General features: G+C 43.9%; 1 protein-coding gene across 1 annotated transcript in view; it reads right to left on the reverse strand.

Moving 5' to 3' along the window:
- OTUD7A (OTU deubiquitinase 7A) overlaps positions 1–14,428 on the reverse strand; it is a 93,207-nt gene that overhangs the window by 52,219 nt on the left and 26,560 nt on the right. Inside the window, exon 3 of the mRNA XM_012642702.1 lies at positions 5,975–6,157. Coding sequence (XP_012498156.1) covers positions 5,975–6,157 — 183 coding nt within the window. The remainder of the gene's footprint in view (positions 1–5,974; positions 6,158–14,428) is intronic.

Genomic DNA, 14,428 nt, shown 5'->3' on the forward strand with positions numbered 1-14,428 from the left:
TATACACTACACACCAGTTTACATATATACACATACTATACAGCATACACATACATGCATGAAGACACACACACATACACATGTACACACATATACTAGATGATACACTATACACATGACACATCCATACACACCTGTTCACGTACACACACTACACAATATACACATACGTGTATGCACATAGATGTTCTGATACACACTATATAATACATACATATGCTGCACACACATACAGGTACACACACGTTATGTGTACATGCATACACACTACACACATTTAGGCCTGTACACATCCACATGCACACACACATACACATGCACACACATTATCCTTCCGCACCAGCCCTTCTGTGCTATAACCCTTTCCTATCCTGCAGGTCGTCCTGCTGCTGGACTAACATTACCACCACCTGGTGTGTGGCACTGACGTGAGTCATTAAATAACTTGGAACGAGGCGAGCTGCTAGCCCACTGCACAAGCACACACCAGCAATGCCAAAGAGCCCCAGGCGTGCTTTTGGGTCTGAAGTTATCTCTAACTCAGTTCTGCAGAGCTGTCCGTTCCAGGCACTAAATGGCACCAGGGAGATGGCTCTTTGTCTTTGCGCATTTACGTATTTAACACGAGCAGCAGTCTGTTCAGTGTTCTCCACTGCGGCTCAGATTTTAAGATAGGTTATTTTTCCTAAAGTTACTGTGATAAGCACATCCCACATGACCCTCCCCAGAACACACATATTAAGTCATTTAATGTAGTTCTCTCTGACTGGATATCTCTTGTCACAGCATTCTCAAACATCATGATCTACTCTGGTCTTACTCTTCTTGATACAAACTACCTTTTTGTGCCTGGGAAAGAAGGAAATGCCCCATCCTTGGGGACCCCATGGTGATGGACATGAGGCGTTGGAAAACTGAGGGGCCTGTGCATCGGCAACCCGGTGATCAGACAACCACGGGCTGCTCTCAGCACTGGGCATCTGCCGGCCAGAGTCACCCATGCTCATTCTGGGCTTATCAGTCAGCACCTATTTGCCAACTAATGAGACGCTACTAGGGCCTTAAAACATTGCGGTTCGTAGTACAATGTGATGCTATGAAGCAGTTCCAAAATCATGAAATGTTCAGAGTCTGAAGGAAAAAAGCATTTTTGAACTAAAAACAGATTGTGTTGAAGATCAAATAATGGAAATATATGCTCCTACTTCTAACATTTCCTCACCACCACCTTCCTGGCCACACATGTGTAATCTCATATACACACCCACACACTCTTGCTTTCACACACAGACACATACTCTCACATATATATGCACACACTCACAGACTCATTCTTTAAACATGAACTTGTTGATCCTTTTTTTGGATGTATAAGAGAAATGTTTTGTAGGAATTACCACAATCAAAGTTATTCCCCAGAGAAACATAGGTTTAAAAAAAAAGAACTTAGTGGGAGAATGTATAGAATTTCCAGACCACTGACAAAGTCAACTCAAACATTGACAGTTTAGGCCAGGGAAATGTACTAACTATATTTTCTTATTTTCTGTGTTTTTGATGCTCTGGGCACCTGGGGCCTCCCTGACGGGGGACAGGCTGCCCCTCCCAGCTCTAACCAGTTCTTAGAGACAGCACAAGACTTGCTCAAGAGCCTGCCTGTCATGTGCAAACCAGCCAGTCCAGGGGCAGACTCTGAACCACCTCCTCTACCAGCTCTTAGCCAGGGTAAAGGTCACAGAAACCACAATAAAGGCTCTGGCCCACCTTCCCCTCTCTCCCTCTGCCTCCTGACTGACACTGGTGCTTCCCCTGCTCTGTCCCCTGCTTCTAGAGGACCGTGAGTGAATCTTCTTCCTTCATGACAGTCATTTCTGTGTCTGTGTGTCTTACCACACCTGATTCAAACCAATCCCAGGTACACTTTAAAACAGGTGGGCAAACCCTTTCCTAAAGGGACAGATATAAACATTTTAGGCTTTGTGGGCCAGTCTCAGTATCAACTACTCGACTCTGCCTCAGTAGTGCTGGAGTAGCTGTAGGCAACACATACATGAGCAGGCGTGGGGGTGCCAATAATACTTCATTTAAAGGATAGGCAGTGGCCAGATTTGGCTAAGGGGTCAGCAAATGCTGATTTAGGATATGGGATGCTCCATTTTCGATTTTAGTACACTATGATTTTAGGAACAACTCAACTAAGGGATACATAAATTCAGTTCAGAAACTCTACAATTTCTATTGTATTAAAAATAGATATGTTTTCTCACAAGGCCCAATTAATAGGATTATGCTATGATAGACTCCTGTCTTTTTTTTTTTCCTTAAATGACACAAGAGAAAAGTCAGATAGTGGCAGGTGACAGGTGCACTTATTAGGCCCTGGTTCTGTCAACCTCTCTTGAAGCAGAGAGGAAGGTCCTCCCAGCCCCCTCCCCAGGAGGGTAAGATAACGGGTTGGCTTGTTTGCTGCCAGCCCCAAAGAGCAGGAACTGCCTGGACTGCCGCTGCACGGAAGATGCCAGGAGCCAACCTGTGCGGTGCTGAGGGAATGACAGTCAGGCAGGCCCTAAGTGCAAGACTGAGCCAAACGACTGAGGGAGGTGGCCCTCCTGAGTCAGGTCTAATGACGGAAATGAAACAGAACTTAACACCAATGCAACAAGAGGGGCAAGACAGTGAACAAGCCTCAGCGTCCTCTCCCTGAACCCACCCTGGAGACCCCCAGGAGCAGAAGAACAAGGCCCTAAGGAGAGGGGCTTGGGGGACATCTGGCTGTGCCTTTCCTCTCCCCAGCATGGCCCCCACAGGCCACTGCCGCCCCCATCATCCTGGCAGAGTGGGCTCGGTGCCAGCCGGAGGAACGCCAGGCGGTACTGGAGTGCAGCCGGGTGGGCCCAATGACAATGAGCACTGCCTTCCTGCCTCTCTCCAACACTCCTCAGAGCTCGGCAGTTACAACAGAGGGTGGCAGCCCCCGGAAATGAGCAATTTCTAGGAGAGAGGTGCAGGGAGCTTCCCTCAGGAGAAAAGCTGACTGTGGGGAAGGGCACAGGCAGGGAACATTTAGAGCCCAAATGAAAACACTCAAGGCTCTCCAGACTGAGCGCTCCGCCACTCCCATTCCAAGGAGCACTGACCACAGCCCGAGCTCCTGTCCCTGTAGCCTGCTGTGTACCGCAGTGAAGACGGCCGATGCCCACAGGCCCCAGGAGCTCACAAGGAAACTGAGGAAACAGCTGAGGAGGGCAAGCACTGTTAGAGAAGGTCAACAAAGTCCCGAGGCCAGGGAAGCGGAATAAACGGACCAGCAGGACAAGATTCAAAAAGGAGCCTTGTAAACATGTGCAAAGAGATAGAATGTCAGGACGGGAAATAATAATAATGACGAAGAACTAATTCAGAATGAAGAAAAGTGAATGGGACTAACAGTGCACTCATGTGAAGAGTGAATTGGGATGTTAGATTATCAGGTCAAGGGAATCTCTCAGAAGACAGAATAGTTGCCGCAAGAACACAACGGAGGAAGGGTTGCAAAGTATTCAAGGAAAATCATTTTTTTTTACCTAGAATTTTTATTCCATGAAACGAAAATTTAAGTACACCATGTAAATCTTTTTAGGCACTCAATGTCTTAGGAGATTCACTATGAGAAACTCTTTTTGGAAGGAGTCTTTGATTCTTTCAGCAAAAAAGAAACAAATACGTATAAATGAAGATATTAATTGTTGCCTAAATAAGCAAAAGCAACAAAAAGAATCTAAATATGACTGAGAGCAAGTAGAGGAAGGAAAGGAGAATATAAAAACATATTAAGACACTTCTATTTTTCAGGGTAATGTGTACTCGTTAAGTTTTTAAAAATAATAAGAAAACCAAAATATTGATTTTAATGGAATAGAGGTGATTACAACAGGAGTAAAAGTAGAATGTATAACTTTCAAACCAGTAGAAAAACTTAATTAGCCAGAGAAAATGGGACAAAAGAATGGATTAAATTCACGACTCAAAAAACAGATACTCTTGGATTGGATGATAAAATAAAACCTGATGATCAATTATCTACAGGAATCACATTTAATATGAAAGCATAAAAAAAGGCTGAAAATAACAGCAGAAAAAGTGATATTCCAGGCATATGTAAAGCAATAGAAAGTCAGGGTATTGGTTTAACATTGAAAACAAATTTCAAGATAAAAACCATTATATCAGATGGTTTGACAAAGAGACATCTATGTATTGCTAAAAAAGAATCTTAGAGCAAGATAACCTAAGAATTATGAATACATATATACCTAACAATATAGCCTCAAAACATATACAGCAGAAATGATAAAACTAAGAGAAGAAACAGATAATGTTTATTAAAATTTCTAACTCAGTTGTGGCTTTTCTAGACAGCAGAATAAGCAGACAAGAATAATCCAAGATGTAGATTCAAATATAGCTTGAACGATAGGCTGAACTAATAGGAACAAAGACAAAATTCACTCATAACAATTCAGGAGGGTCTACCTAATGCAATAAGACAAGAAACTGAATTAACTGTGTCAATATGAAGAAGAATATTAAATTATTTCCTATGATATGATTGTATATTTAGAAAACCCAAGTGATTCTCTTAGAACAAACTATTATAACTAATAAGACAATTTATGTAGTTGACTAGATAAAAGATAAATAAATAAATAAATGATTTTCTCTATGCCTAGAGCCTTAACAGAATCTGAATACATGAAGAGGCATACGTAATGTTCTTAGATGGAAGAGCAATATTACACATGTCAATTATTCTTAAAATGAAATTAAAAATCCAGTCTAATCTAATCAGAATTATAATTTTAAGGTTTATATGGCAGAGTAAATATTCAAAATGGTAAAAAGAAAATTGGAAAAGCATAGCAATGCAGTGGTTTGCCTTAACAGAGAGTAATATTAATACTACATGAAACTACTACAGTTGAGTATAACAGGGTCAGCCACACGGGTGGGAAGTGAGGACTGAACTTTGATCTTTTTCTTTGCCTCCAAACTTTCCTTTCTAAGGGGGCCTGGTGAGTCATGCCTACAAATGATAAAAACTCAGTAAACAGGTTTTTATGATGTTGTTTACTTCCCAACCTGATTCCAATGTAGCATCACATGAAATATAGAAGACCCTTAAACATTCCTTTCAGCTGATTCCTGGTCTTTTAGACAATACTTAACTCTTTCAGCCAATTGTCAACTAGAGAATCCCTAAATCCACCTATGACTTGCAAGCCCCCACTTTCAAGATGTCCTGCCCTTTTTGGGCAAAACCAATGTATGCCCTCCAAGTATTGATTTATTTTTGTACCTGTAATTCCTGTCTCCCTTAAAATGTATAAAAATCAAACTGTAACCCAACCACAGCGATTCCACTTGCTAAAGTCTCCTTGAACGTGGCTCCGGGCCATAGTCCCCAAATTTGGCTCAGTATAAATCTCCTTAAATTATTTTACAGAGTTTGTCTTCTTTTCCATTGAAAGAAGAACAGAGCTCCCAGGTACGTTTGGGAATTTAATATATGGCAAAGTGGACATTTTAGTTCAGTGGGAACAGGTGAACTAAAAGGTCAGTTAACATACTTGAATGTGATGTTGAATGGATTTGCTATTTAAGGAGATAAAGCTACTTAAGAAATAATTGAAGGAACTGGACATATTTGGTTTGGAAAAACGAGGACTAGAGGAATGCTCATTTTTAATCACTTAAAGGGCTGTTGGGGACCTAGGGATTGGACTCATTGTTCTGCTTTTCTGAGGCAGAGGTAGGAGCCATGAATGGAAGCTGCAAAGGACGTGTCCACAGAGTGTAAGGCATGATGCACTGGGAGTCCTACTTGTCTGCAGCTAGAAGGGGATGACTCCACCGTTCTTTGCACCACCCAATCTGTCTGCGAGCCATGGCGCACCGGCAGGGGGCAGCCATGCCTGGGCTCAGCCCGCAGCAGTACCTTGGGCAATGTCGTCCTGCCTCTGCAGGCAGGGCCGCTCCACCTTGTGCCCGGGCTGGGGCGGCTCCCGCTCTGGCTGCTTGGGACACCTCCCTTCGTTGAACACATGTGGCAGGTTGGCTGTGTGCACCTGTCGGAGCTGCTCATAGTCGCTGAGAGCGGCTGTCAGGTCCCAGTTTTTGCCTATGGACAAGAAATGACAAGAGATCACAGTACGAATGTGTGAGTAACGGTCTCATTGTAGAAAAGAACCGTGACAAGAAGGGTTTTTCAATAGCACATGAAATAACGAACTTTCTACCAGTAGTTTTTGATTTTGCAAGGGGTAAAATGGCCTTCTGCATAACCTCTAAGAGTAGAATTTCACATCCATAACTGATGTCCATCTGAAAATGGGACTTTACATCTAGTCTCATAGCCTCTAGATCCACTCACACTTCTAAACATTGCATCCCTAATTACCACATCCCCCTTTGAAAAGCAAGTTGCAGAGTTTACTCTCCGAGGGGAGCGAAGCATAAAGTTAAAAAAAAGAAAATTCCCAAAGTTTCTTTGGGCTTGTGTTCACAGGTTTTCTTTTAAGCTTAACATGGGAAAGGCAGAAACTTGGGAGGGCTTCTCTTGTTAGAGAGCCTTCGTAGGGCGCAGACCTTAGCGCAGGCCCTGTGCTGAGACGCAGGTTGGACTGGTGTGCCTGGTGTGGGCAAGCGCTCAGCAGGCCCCCACCCTCCACACCGGGTCCTGGAGCTGACACTTCACACTAGGGGGAGCTCTTTGGGGGAGCTGGAACACCGTGTGGGGCTCTGGTTCCTGACTCTGAGAGTCAGTTACACTTCGAATGGTAGGAAGGAGCCAGCACACACTGCATCTGGTTCCATTAGGCATCACGTGCTTTTTGAAAACAAAGGATTAAAAGCTTAGCCTCATTCGTAAGGGGCCAATAAAATCTTATCCTCTCTTGGTTAGCTTTGAATTGCAGGTATTAACTATATTGACTAATTACACTCTGAATGATGTATGCACAATAGAGTGAGGCTTTAAATGTATAAAACAATATCGGAACATCTTCCTTTATTCTTTCTACTTCTTTCCATTGCAGACTTGATACTATCAATCATGATATTTAAATCACATTACACAGTCACTTACAATTTAATCATACATTCCCCTCCATAGTCAGCTAACAAAGCCTGTAACAGACACATCTTGGCACCATCTCAGTGGGTAAGAAAAGCAAACTAAAACCATCTGGGTCACCATCCCAACAACAAAAAAGTTACAGTGGATTTTTGTAAGTGATAATAGGTGGGGGGCATGCGTGTAATGCAGACCCCATTACTGTTAGAAGGAGTAGCGGAGGGTGGGCAGTGGCAATGACAGGCTTGGTTTGGGTAAAACCAAACTAAATAAGAAATCAGAGAATGCACTCTCACTCCTATACCTGACTAACAGTCACAGTGTGCAGAACTGCAGCGTACAAATACTACCTATGTGGCCAGACCTGGCATTTTTGAGCTTAAGTGATAGTAACTATCAAATGGGCATTAGCATTCCAGGGCTCGGGTTCTACGAAGAGAAGGACAAGGACGAGGCTCTGCCTTTAGGGAACTCAAACACCTTTGCAGGTGCAATGGCCTGGGTGCGCACCTTGCTCTAATGCAGGGCTTGGGGGACAAGTGCCAAACAAGGGTCAAACTCATGCTAAGGAGGAAGGTCATGAGGAGGGGAGGCAGAGGAGCAGCACTCTGGACCCCAGCTCCTGTCACGAAACGCAGACACACTAGCATTGCTGTGAGTGGCAGCAACAGCATTGGTACATTGAACTCTGGCTGTGCAGAGGGATGGGACAGGAGAGGAACAGCCTGTGTGGAGCCCCTGCTGGGCTCTTGGTGTAACAGGGGCAGCGTCCTCGCCACAGTGAGGAGCAGGCATTATCCTGGCATGTCACAGACAGAAAACGAGGCTTGGTTAAAGCATTCACCTGCAGTCCCTTGTTGGATACACCATTGTGTCTTGGTTCTCTCCATGGAGCTGCCTGCCCTTGCAAGGCTGCCCCAGGCACAGGACCTGGACCTGGCAGAGCTGTGGCCACCTGGCTCTGCGGGCTGGACACTGCTCCCGGGAGCCAGCCCACTCCCGCCCCACTGGGCTTCTCCCAGCCACAGAAAGAGCCTGTCCTGCTGCTCCTGCCCAGTCCCAACAGGAGACCCTGCCCAGGGCCTGCCACGAGCCCTTTCAGGCCCGAGTCGAAGGCAGGAACAGTTACCACGGCGGAGCTTGGGGGCCAGTGTGGCAGGCCCACACTGCGGAACGGGGTGTGTCCCTATGACAGGCACACACAGAGTCTGTTAAAGGCTCAACTGTGACCACACAGAGAAGGCAGCTGTCCAGCCATCAACAAAGGCCTGTCCGTCTGTTCTCCCAGTGACCTCTCACTCTCCTGACTTGCTGACTTGCTCGCAGCCTCTCTGGATGCTCCGTCACTGCCTCGGATTCACGCTCGCTTTGCTACGCACCAGCCCTACAGCTCTAACCAGTGAGCATCCTGGTCTAACCTTGCCACAGAGGGTAGCAACAGGGATTCAGTAAGTGCGAGGTGAGACTGGGAGGGAGGTGAGCAGGAGGTAGGGGCCATGTACAGGCACTCAGCTCACAGATGCTCCCTTCAAAGCTTCTAAAGAACATCCCAGGGACTCGGTATGTTCGTGTCTGTGCGTGTGGAAAGGGTCCCAGAGGCCACTGGAGTGAGAAGAAAAAAGGACGGACAACAGGCACATTCGTCAGTTGTCTAAGGGGCCAGATCCTCTCAGGAGATGTTTCCTACCCTGCGTAATTGCACAGACAGCAGCTCAGGAGAACCGGGATTGCGAGTGCTGATCTACAGATGGGTGGACTGGGATGTCCGGGAGATGAGCCTGGCCTTGGTACAGGCTGCATCTAAAACCAGGAAGCCTAGAGGGTAGGGACAGGTGTGGGGGCAGTGTCTGGTGGCCTGGCTGAGGGCTCAGTGCTCAGGGAGCTGGGCTTCATGCTCCCTTCTCAACTTTTCCATTTTAAGTTACTGGGTACCCCAACAGATTTCGCATCGAGTCAGGATGAGAGGAAAGGCAGAGAGGTGCGGCGGTGGAATGGGCCCAGGCCTGGTGGAGTCCCAAGGCTGTGTGCCCCTGAGGCCGGGATACTCATTTTTTGGGAACAAACACAGTCCAGCAGAGCAGTTAAGGACACAGGTTTTAGAGCCTGGTTTTGAGCCCTGGCTCCCCTCCTACTAATCCTCTGAGAGTGACTGTATCACCTCATCATGCTAAGCCTCGGATTCCCTTCCCGTACAAGTGGGATGATAAAATCCATCTAATGAGAATTCTTATGAGGGTTAAATGAGACAAGGAGATAGTGTTTGTAAAGTTCTTAGCATACGGACAGCACTAAATACATGGCAGTTATCATTATTCTTGTTAACGATAGGGTTTTGCTTACGCCTAACTTCTATCACTTAGGGTTAAAATCCAGCAGGTGAAAGAGCTGAGAGTCAAATCCTGATCTATCTGGATTCAAACCTAAGCTTTTGAGGCTACCGTCCCCTGAACCTGACCTAGCCTTGGGCGTCCTGGCTCCTGGTTGCTGAAACCTCCCTCCCCACTTTGCCCACCCCCAAGACCCTCCATAACCAGGGCTTGCCCTCTTCTCTTATTTGCGGGATCCCTCGCTCTCCACCCCACCTCACCAGGGCTTTCAGCTGCTGGGTTCTTCTCTCCTCACCATGAACATACCTTCACTACATGATATTCTCACTCAAGTGTCACTAATGCCATCTCCCCAACACAGGCAGGTCGTTGGATCCATGGGAGGGCCCCCCTCTAACATGGGCATTTCCATACTTCCTCTCCTGCTTCTCTGATACTCCACTGTCCTCTTTGCTGGCTCCTTTGCCTTTTCCTGAACACATGGATTCACCCAATTTTTCTTTTTATTCTTCTTTTCTTCCCTAAATTTATACCCTTCCTTGCAGATTAAAGTCCAATTCTGTGAATAATTTTAAATCTAGTCAAAATTTGTCTCCTATGCTTCAAAGCCAAATATCCAGCAATGGCAGATAGTAGCTGACTATCCAGTTTCTACTCTACTCTAATTCTATATGCACAGAATCCTCATTTATATTGGATAGCAATTCACACAGGTAGAAATACTTTTCTCCTACAACCAATCTGAGATCTTCAAAATATGTTCCTGTTGTCCTTTCTGTATTTGCTTACTCTATTCCTTCTTCCAGCAATATTTCATCAAAGCAGCAGGAGAGTATAACTACCCAGAGGAAGGCAGAGACTGCCTGTGAAGTTCTCCCAGGCTACGTCTCCGTTTGTGATGATCACAAGATAGCAAGTTATTGGATTACTAGCAGGCACAGGCTTCATGTAAGTACCAGGACCTTTAGTACAGTTTACTGCTGAAAATATTTATGCTTTAAACTTCTAAATCATTTGATTTTTTCACTGTCTTAAGAGAGGGTAGATTGCAAGTGAAACTTAACACATGTGTTTCGGCACTCAGACGGGGATGTGCTGCTTTAATTTAGCACAAAGGTATCACAGTTCTAAAGGAAAACTACAAATCAGATACATGAACTCATGAGAGGATGTGAAACAGGAACCTACTAAACTCAGGGGGAAAAAGGAATCAAATTGTTTTAGAAGTGAAGTTAAATTATAAGGGAGCACAGGGAAAACAGACCACAGATAGCATAGTAAGACTCATAAAAATAAAAAGAATAAGTAAAGTAAAACAGAAAAAAACACAGTGTTAAAGAGAAATAGTAGAATAGAATATAGGTAAAACAAATTTAACATACTCATAATTAGAGCCCAAAATAAGAAATCTAGAATAATGGAAAAGAAAAAAGAATTTTAATTCTTTAAAAAGAATTTTAAGATTTGATTCCACATGTTGAAAGGGCACAATGTATATAAGGAAACTGTTCTCGTATCATCAATACCAACATATATCCTTGCAAAATTTTTGTGCTTTAAAGATAAAGACAATTCTTTAAATATTTAAGCAAAAAGGAAAGAAAATCAGGTTGGCAACATACTTCTTGGCAGCAACATTCAATGCCAGAAGACAATGGGGTCACACCTACAAGACACTGAAGAAAGAAAGCAGTATGAGATAAAGTTTTATGCTTAAACAGGCTATTCTTTAATGTATAAAGCCTACAGACAAACCATTTTAAACATGTAAGAGTTCAGGAAACATTCCTCAAATGGACATTTCTTGAGAAAACTACTAGAGGATGAACTCCAGCCAGTCAAGAGATGAATGGGAGTTTGGCCAAGGGACAGTCAGGTAGCAGTAAATTTATTTAACTACACATCTAAGAAAAAGCAAAAGTAGAGATACAAATGATGGAAGAGAATGCCAACTTTCTGTCAAGTGCCATAATACATGGGAGTATAAAGATAAAGTTTAAAGTTGGTAGGTCAAATATATACACATATATATGTAAGCATATTTAATAGTGTAAAGGCAAACAATAAAATCAGATAAAAGACATACTATTGGTTAAACTGGATGGTAGAAGAGAGGGGGAGGATGGAGGAGGGAGATACAACCTAGTTTTACAGAGACATATCATAGGGAATAAACGGATGTTATCTAAAGAAAAACGGAAATAGGACATTTTATAAAGGCAAACTTTTAAAAAGTAACCACTAGATAATAAGTATAACATATCTAAATACCAGAAAAAGTATTTTTAAGTAATAAAAAGCTAAAAAAATATAGTGAAAGGCATTAAAAATATTTATATATCTGGGTGAATTCACACCTAACCAGCATGATGCACACTATCTGGGTGATGGACACACTTTTGTCTTTGACTCAAACTATACAAAAGCAATTCATGTAACCAAAACATTTGTGCCCTGTAACTGTCTGAAATTTAAAAGATAAATAAAAAAATATATTTACAGAAAAAAATACATATAAAACTAGAAAATATAATGTGACAGAAGTAAGACCAATGGAGACAGCATAGGGAGAGGACTTGGGCCTCACTTCTGACCATGGGAGGCAACGTGGGGCAGCATGACCCCGCCTAATTAACTGTAAAAGAGCAAAAAACAAATGATATCTGAGCCGCTGGCATTCAGCCCATCCCCATATAAGGAGGGGCCAAACCGTCTGTCTCTTGAGTAATGTCTTTCAGGACCACTGAACCAAGATGCCGACACCAGCTGCTAAGGAACTTGCCTGCGAAGATACCAGACCTATCTAGATCTAACCGCATCAAGCCAGAACAGACCCCTACACTGACCTTACCCTGACGTTTCCCCCTTTATAATCTCATTTAATACTAAAAATCATGGCCAGGGGTGGAGGTTTAAAATGCTAATGATACATGCAATGCGTGAAGAAGCATGACAGCTAAATGGGGTGGGGAACCTGCGGCCTCAAGGCCTCATGTGGTTCGAAGTCCGCAGGGCCCATAAAAGTGCCCCAGCCCTTTGCTCTGGGAGCCCGTCTGGCTTCTTCTTAACCAGTACTCCCGCCCCTTTGTCTGAGCAAAAGCCCCAGATAAAGCCTTGCCTGTCTAAATCTTTCCTGTCTCACGCCTGTTTCTGTTGACTCGGGGACCAAGAACCTGAAGCCAGGTGTCACACAATCATATCTGTTGTAGCAACAAATTTAAATAGGCTTAATACAACTAAAGAAAAGGATTTTCACAGTATCTCTAAAAGGAAAGACTATTTTATCTATGTAAGAGACACACCTAAAGCAAAGTGACCTAGAAAGGTTACAACTAGAAGAGACGGACAAAGGTTTATCAGGTATACCAGATGCAAACTAAACAACAACGAAAACAGCAACACAGAGGGGATACATGGTCTTGTATCAAACAAGGTAGAATTCGGTCCAAAAGCATTAAGTAAGATGAGGAAAACCACTCTACAAGGCTAAAGGGTTCAATTCACAATGCGATGTATTAATCATGTTTTTTGTTCTCTGTATTTTATGATGCTTTGACATCTTGGGGCCTTTGTGACCCAAGAGAGACTGTCTCTTCCAGGGCTAGCTAATTCCTAGAGACAGCAGACCACTCCTCTGCACGCCGCCTTTCACATGCAAACCAATCAATCCAAAGCCCAGACCACCCTGACTACCACTTTTCTTGGGCTCTTACACTCCAGGGCAATATTCCCCTGCCCTAATCACCCCAGGGCCAGGTACCAGACAACTCAGGATAGTTACTGCACCTTGGACTGTTAGATTATTCGGACCAGCTGACCCTAAACCTGCTTAGCCTACTTGCCCTGCCTCGCTCATTCCTTCCTGTGGAAACCACAACAAAGGTCCCCTGCTCAGGTTTTCCTCCTGCTCCCCTGCCCTTTGGCCAACCTGGAGCTTCCCCAGGGGGCCCTGTGTGCTGTGCTGTGCATCCCGGTTCTAGGGAACTGTGAGTAACAAACTTCTTCCCTCACGACAGTAATTTCCACGCCTGCAAGTCTTACCACCCCTGATTAAAGCAAATGCCAGGTTCTATGGAAACAGCAGACATAAGAGGTATGAATATCTGCATACTAAATTAAAAAGCAGAAACTTTATAAACTACCATGAGACACTAAGACAAACACACTGACATACATGATCACTGAGGAGAGAATGCCATAAACAGCACGATAGACTATAATATAGTAACAAACAGCCTCCAAATCCTAGATATCCTAACAACAAAGGTTTACTTTTTGCTCCATGATCCTGCCATGGGTGGACTGAGCTGCATGCCACCTTTTCACTCCAGGATTCAGGCTGACAGCGCAGCCACTCTTAAAAATTGCCTATCACTGTGGCAGAGGGACGAGAAGCCAGGAACATCTCCCACCAACAATCAAATACTCTGGCCCAGAAATGACACCTCACTGTTGTTATGATCCATGGCGACAGCTAGTCACAGGGTCCCATCCAATCACTGGGGCCAGGAGGGGCATCCTCCCATGTGCCCACAGGGGGAGACAGAGAGAGTACATGCCACCTAACACGATACGATGCTGTTGTATGAAAGTGCTGTAGCATACATTAGGCAGTGGAAAAACTTATAATCCTACCTTTGGGTAAGGATAGAAATATACACACACACACGTATTTTGCTTGCATCTGCGTATACAAATGCTGGACAGGTGAACAAGAAACAAACAGAACTGGTGACCCAGGGGTCGGGGCAGGGTAGGGTAGAGGGGACAGAGATGGGTGCAATATTTTTAACATCTACTTCTTCTGAGTTTTGACCTATTTGAGAAAATTAGCTATCTAAAACAAATAGGAAAAATTTAAAAGTTTAAAAAAGAATTTAAAAATAATTATCCTGTATTTTAAGTGTATTACAGTGGAAACTTTCTCATAATATTTAGTCTGCCATATTGCCAGAAATGGAAGATCTCATCTCATTTGCTTTTGCAAGCA

Source organism: Propithecus coquereli, unplaced genomic scaffold, assembly GCF_000956105.1.
Source record: "Propithecus coquereli isolate 6110/MARCELLA unplaced genomic scaffold, Pcoq_1.0 Scaffold184, whole genome shotgun sequence".
Classification (NCBI taxonomy): Eukaryota; Metazoa; Chordata; class Mammalia; order Primates; family Indriidae; genus Propithecus; species Propithecus coquereli.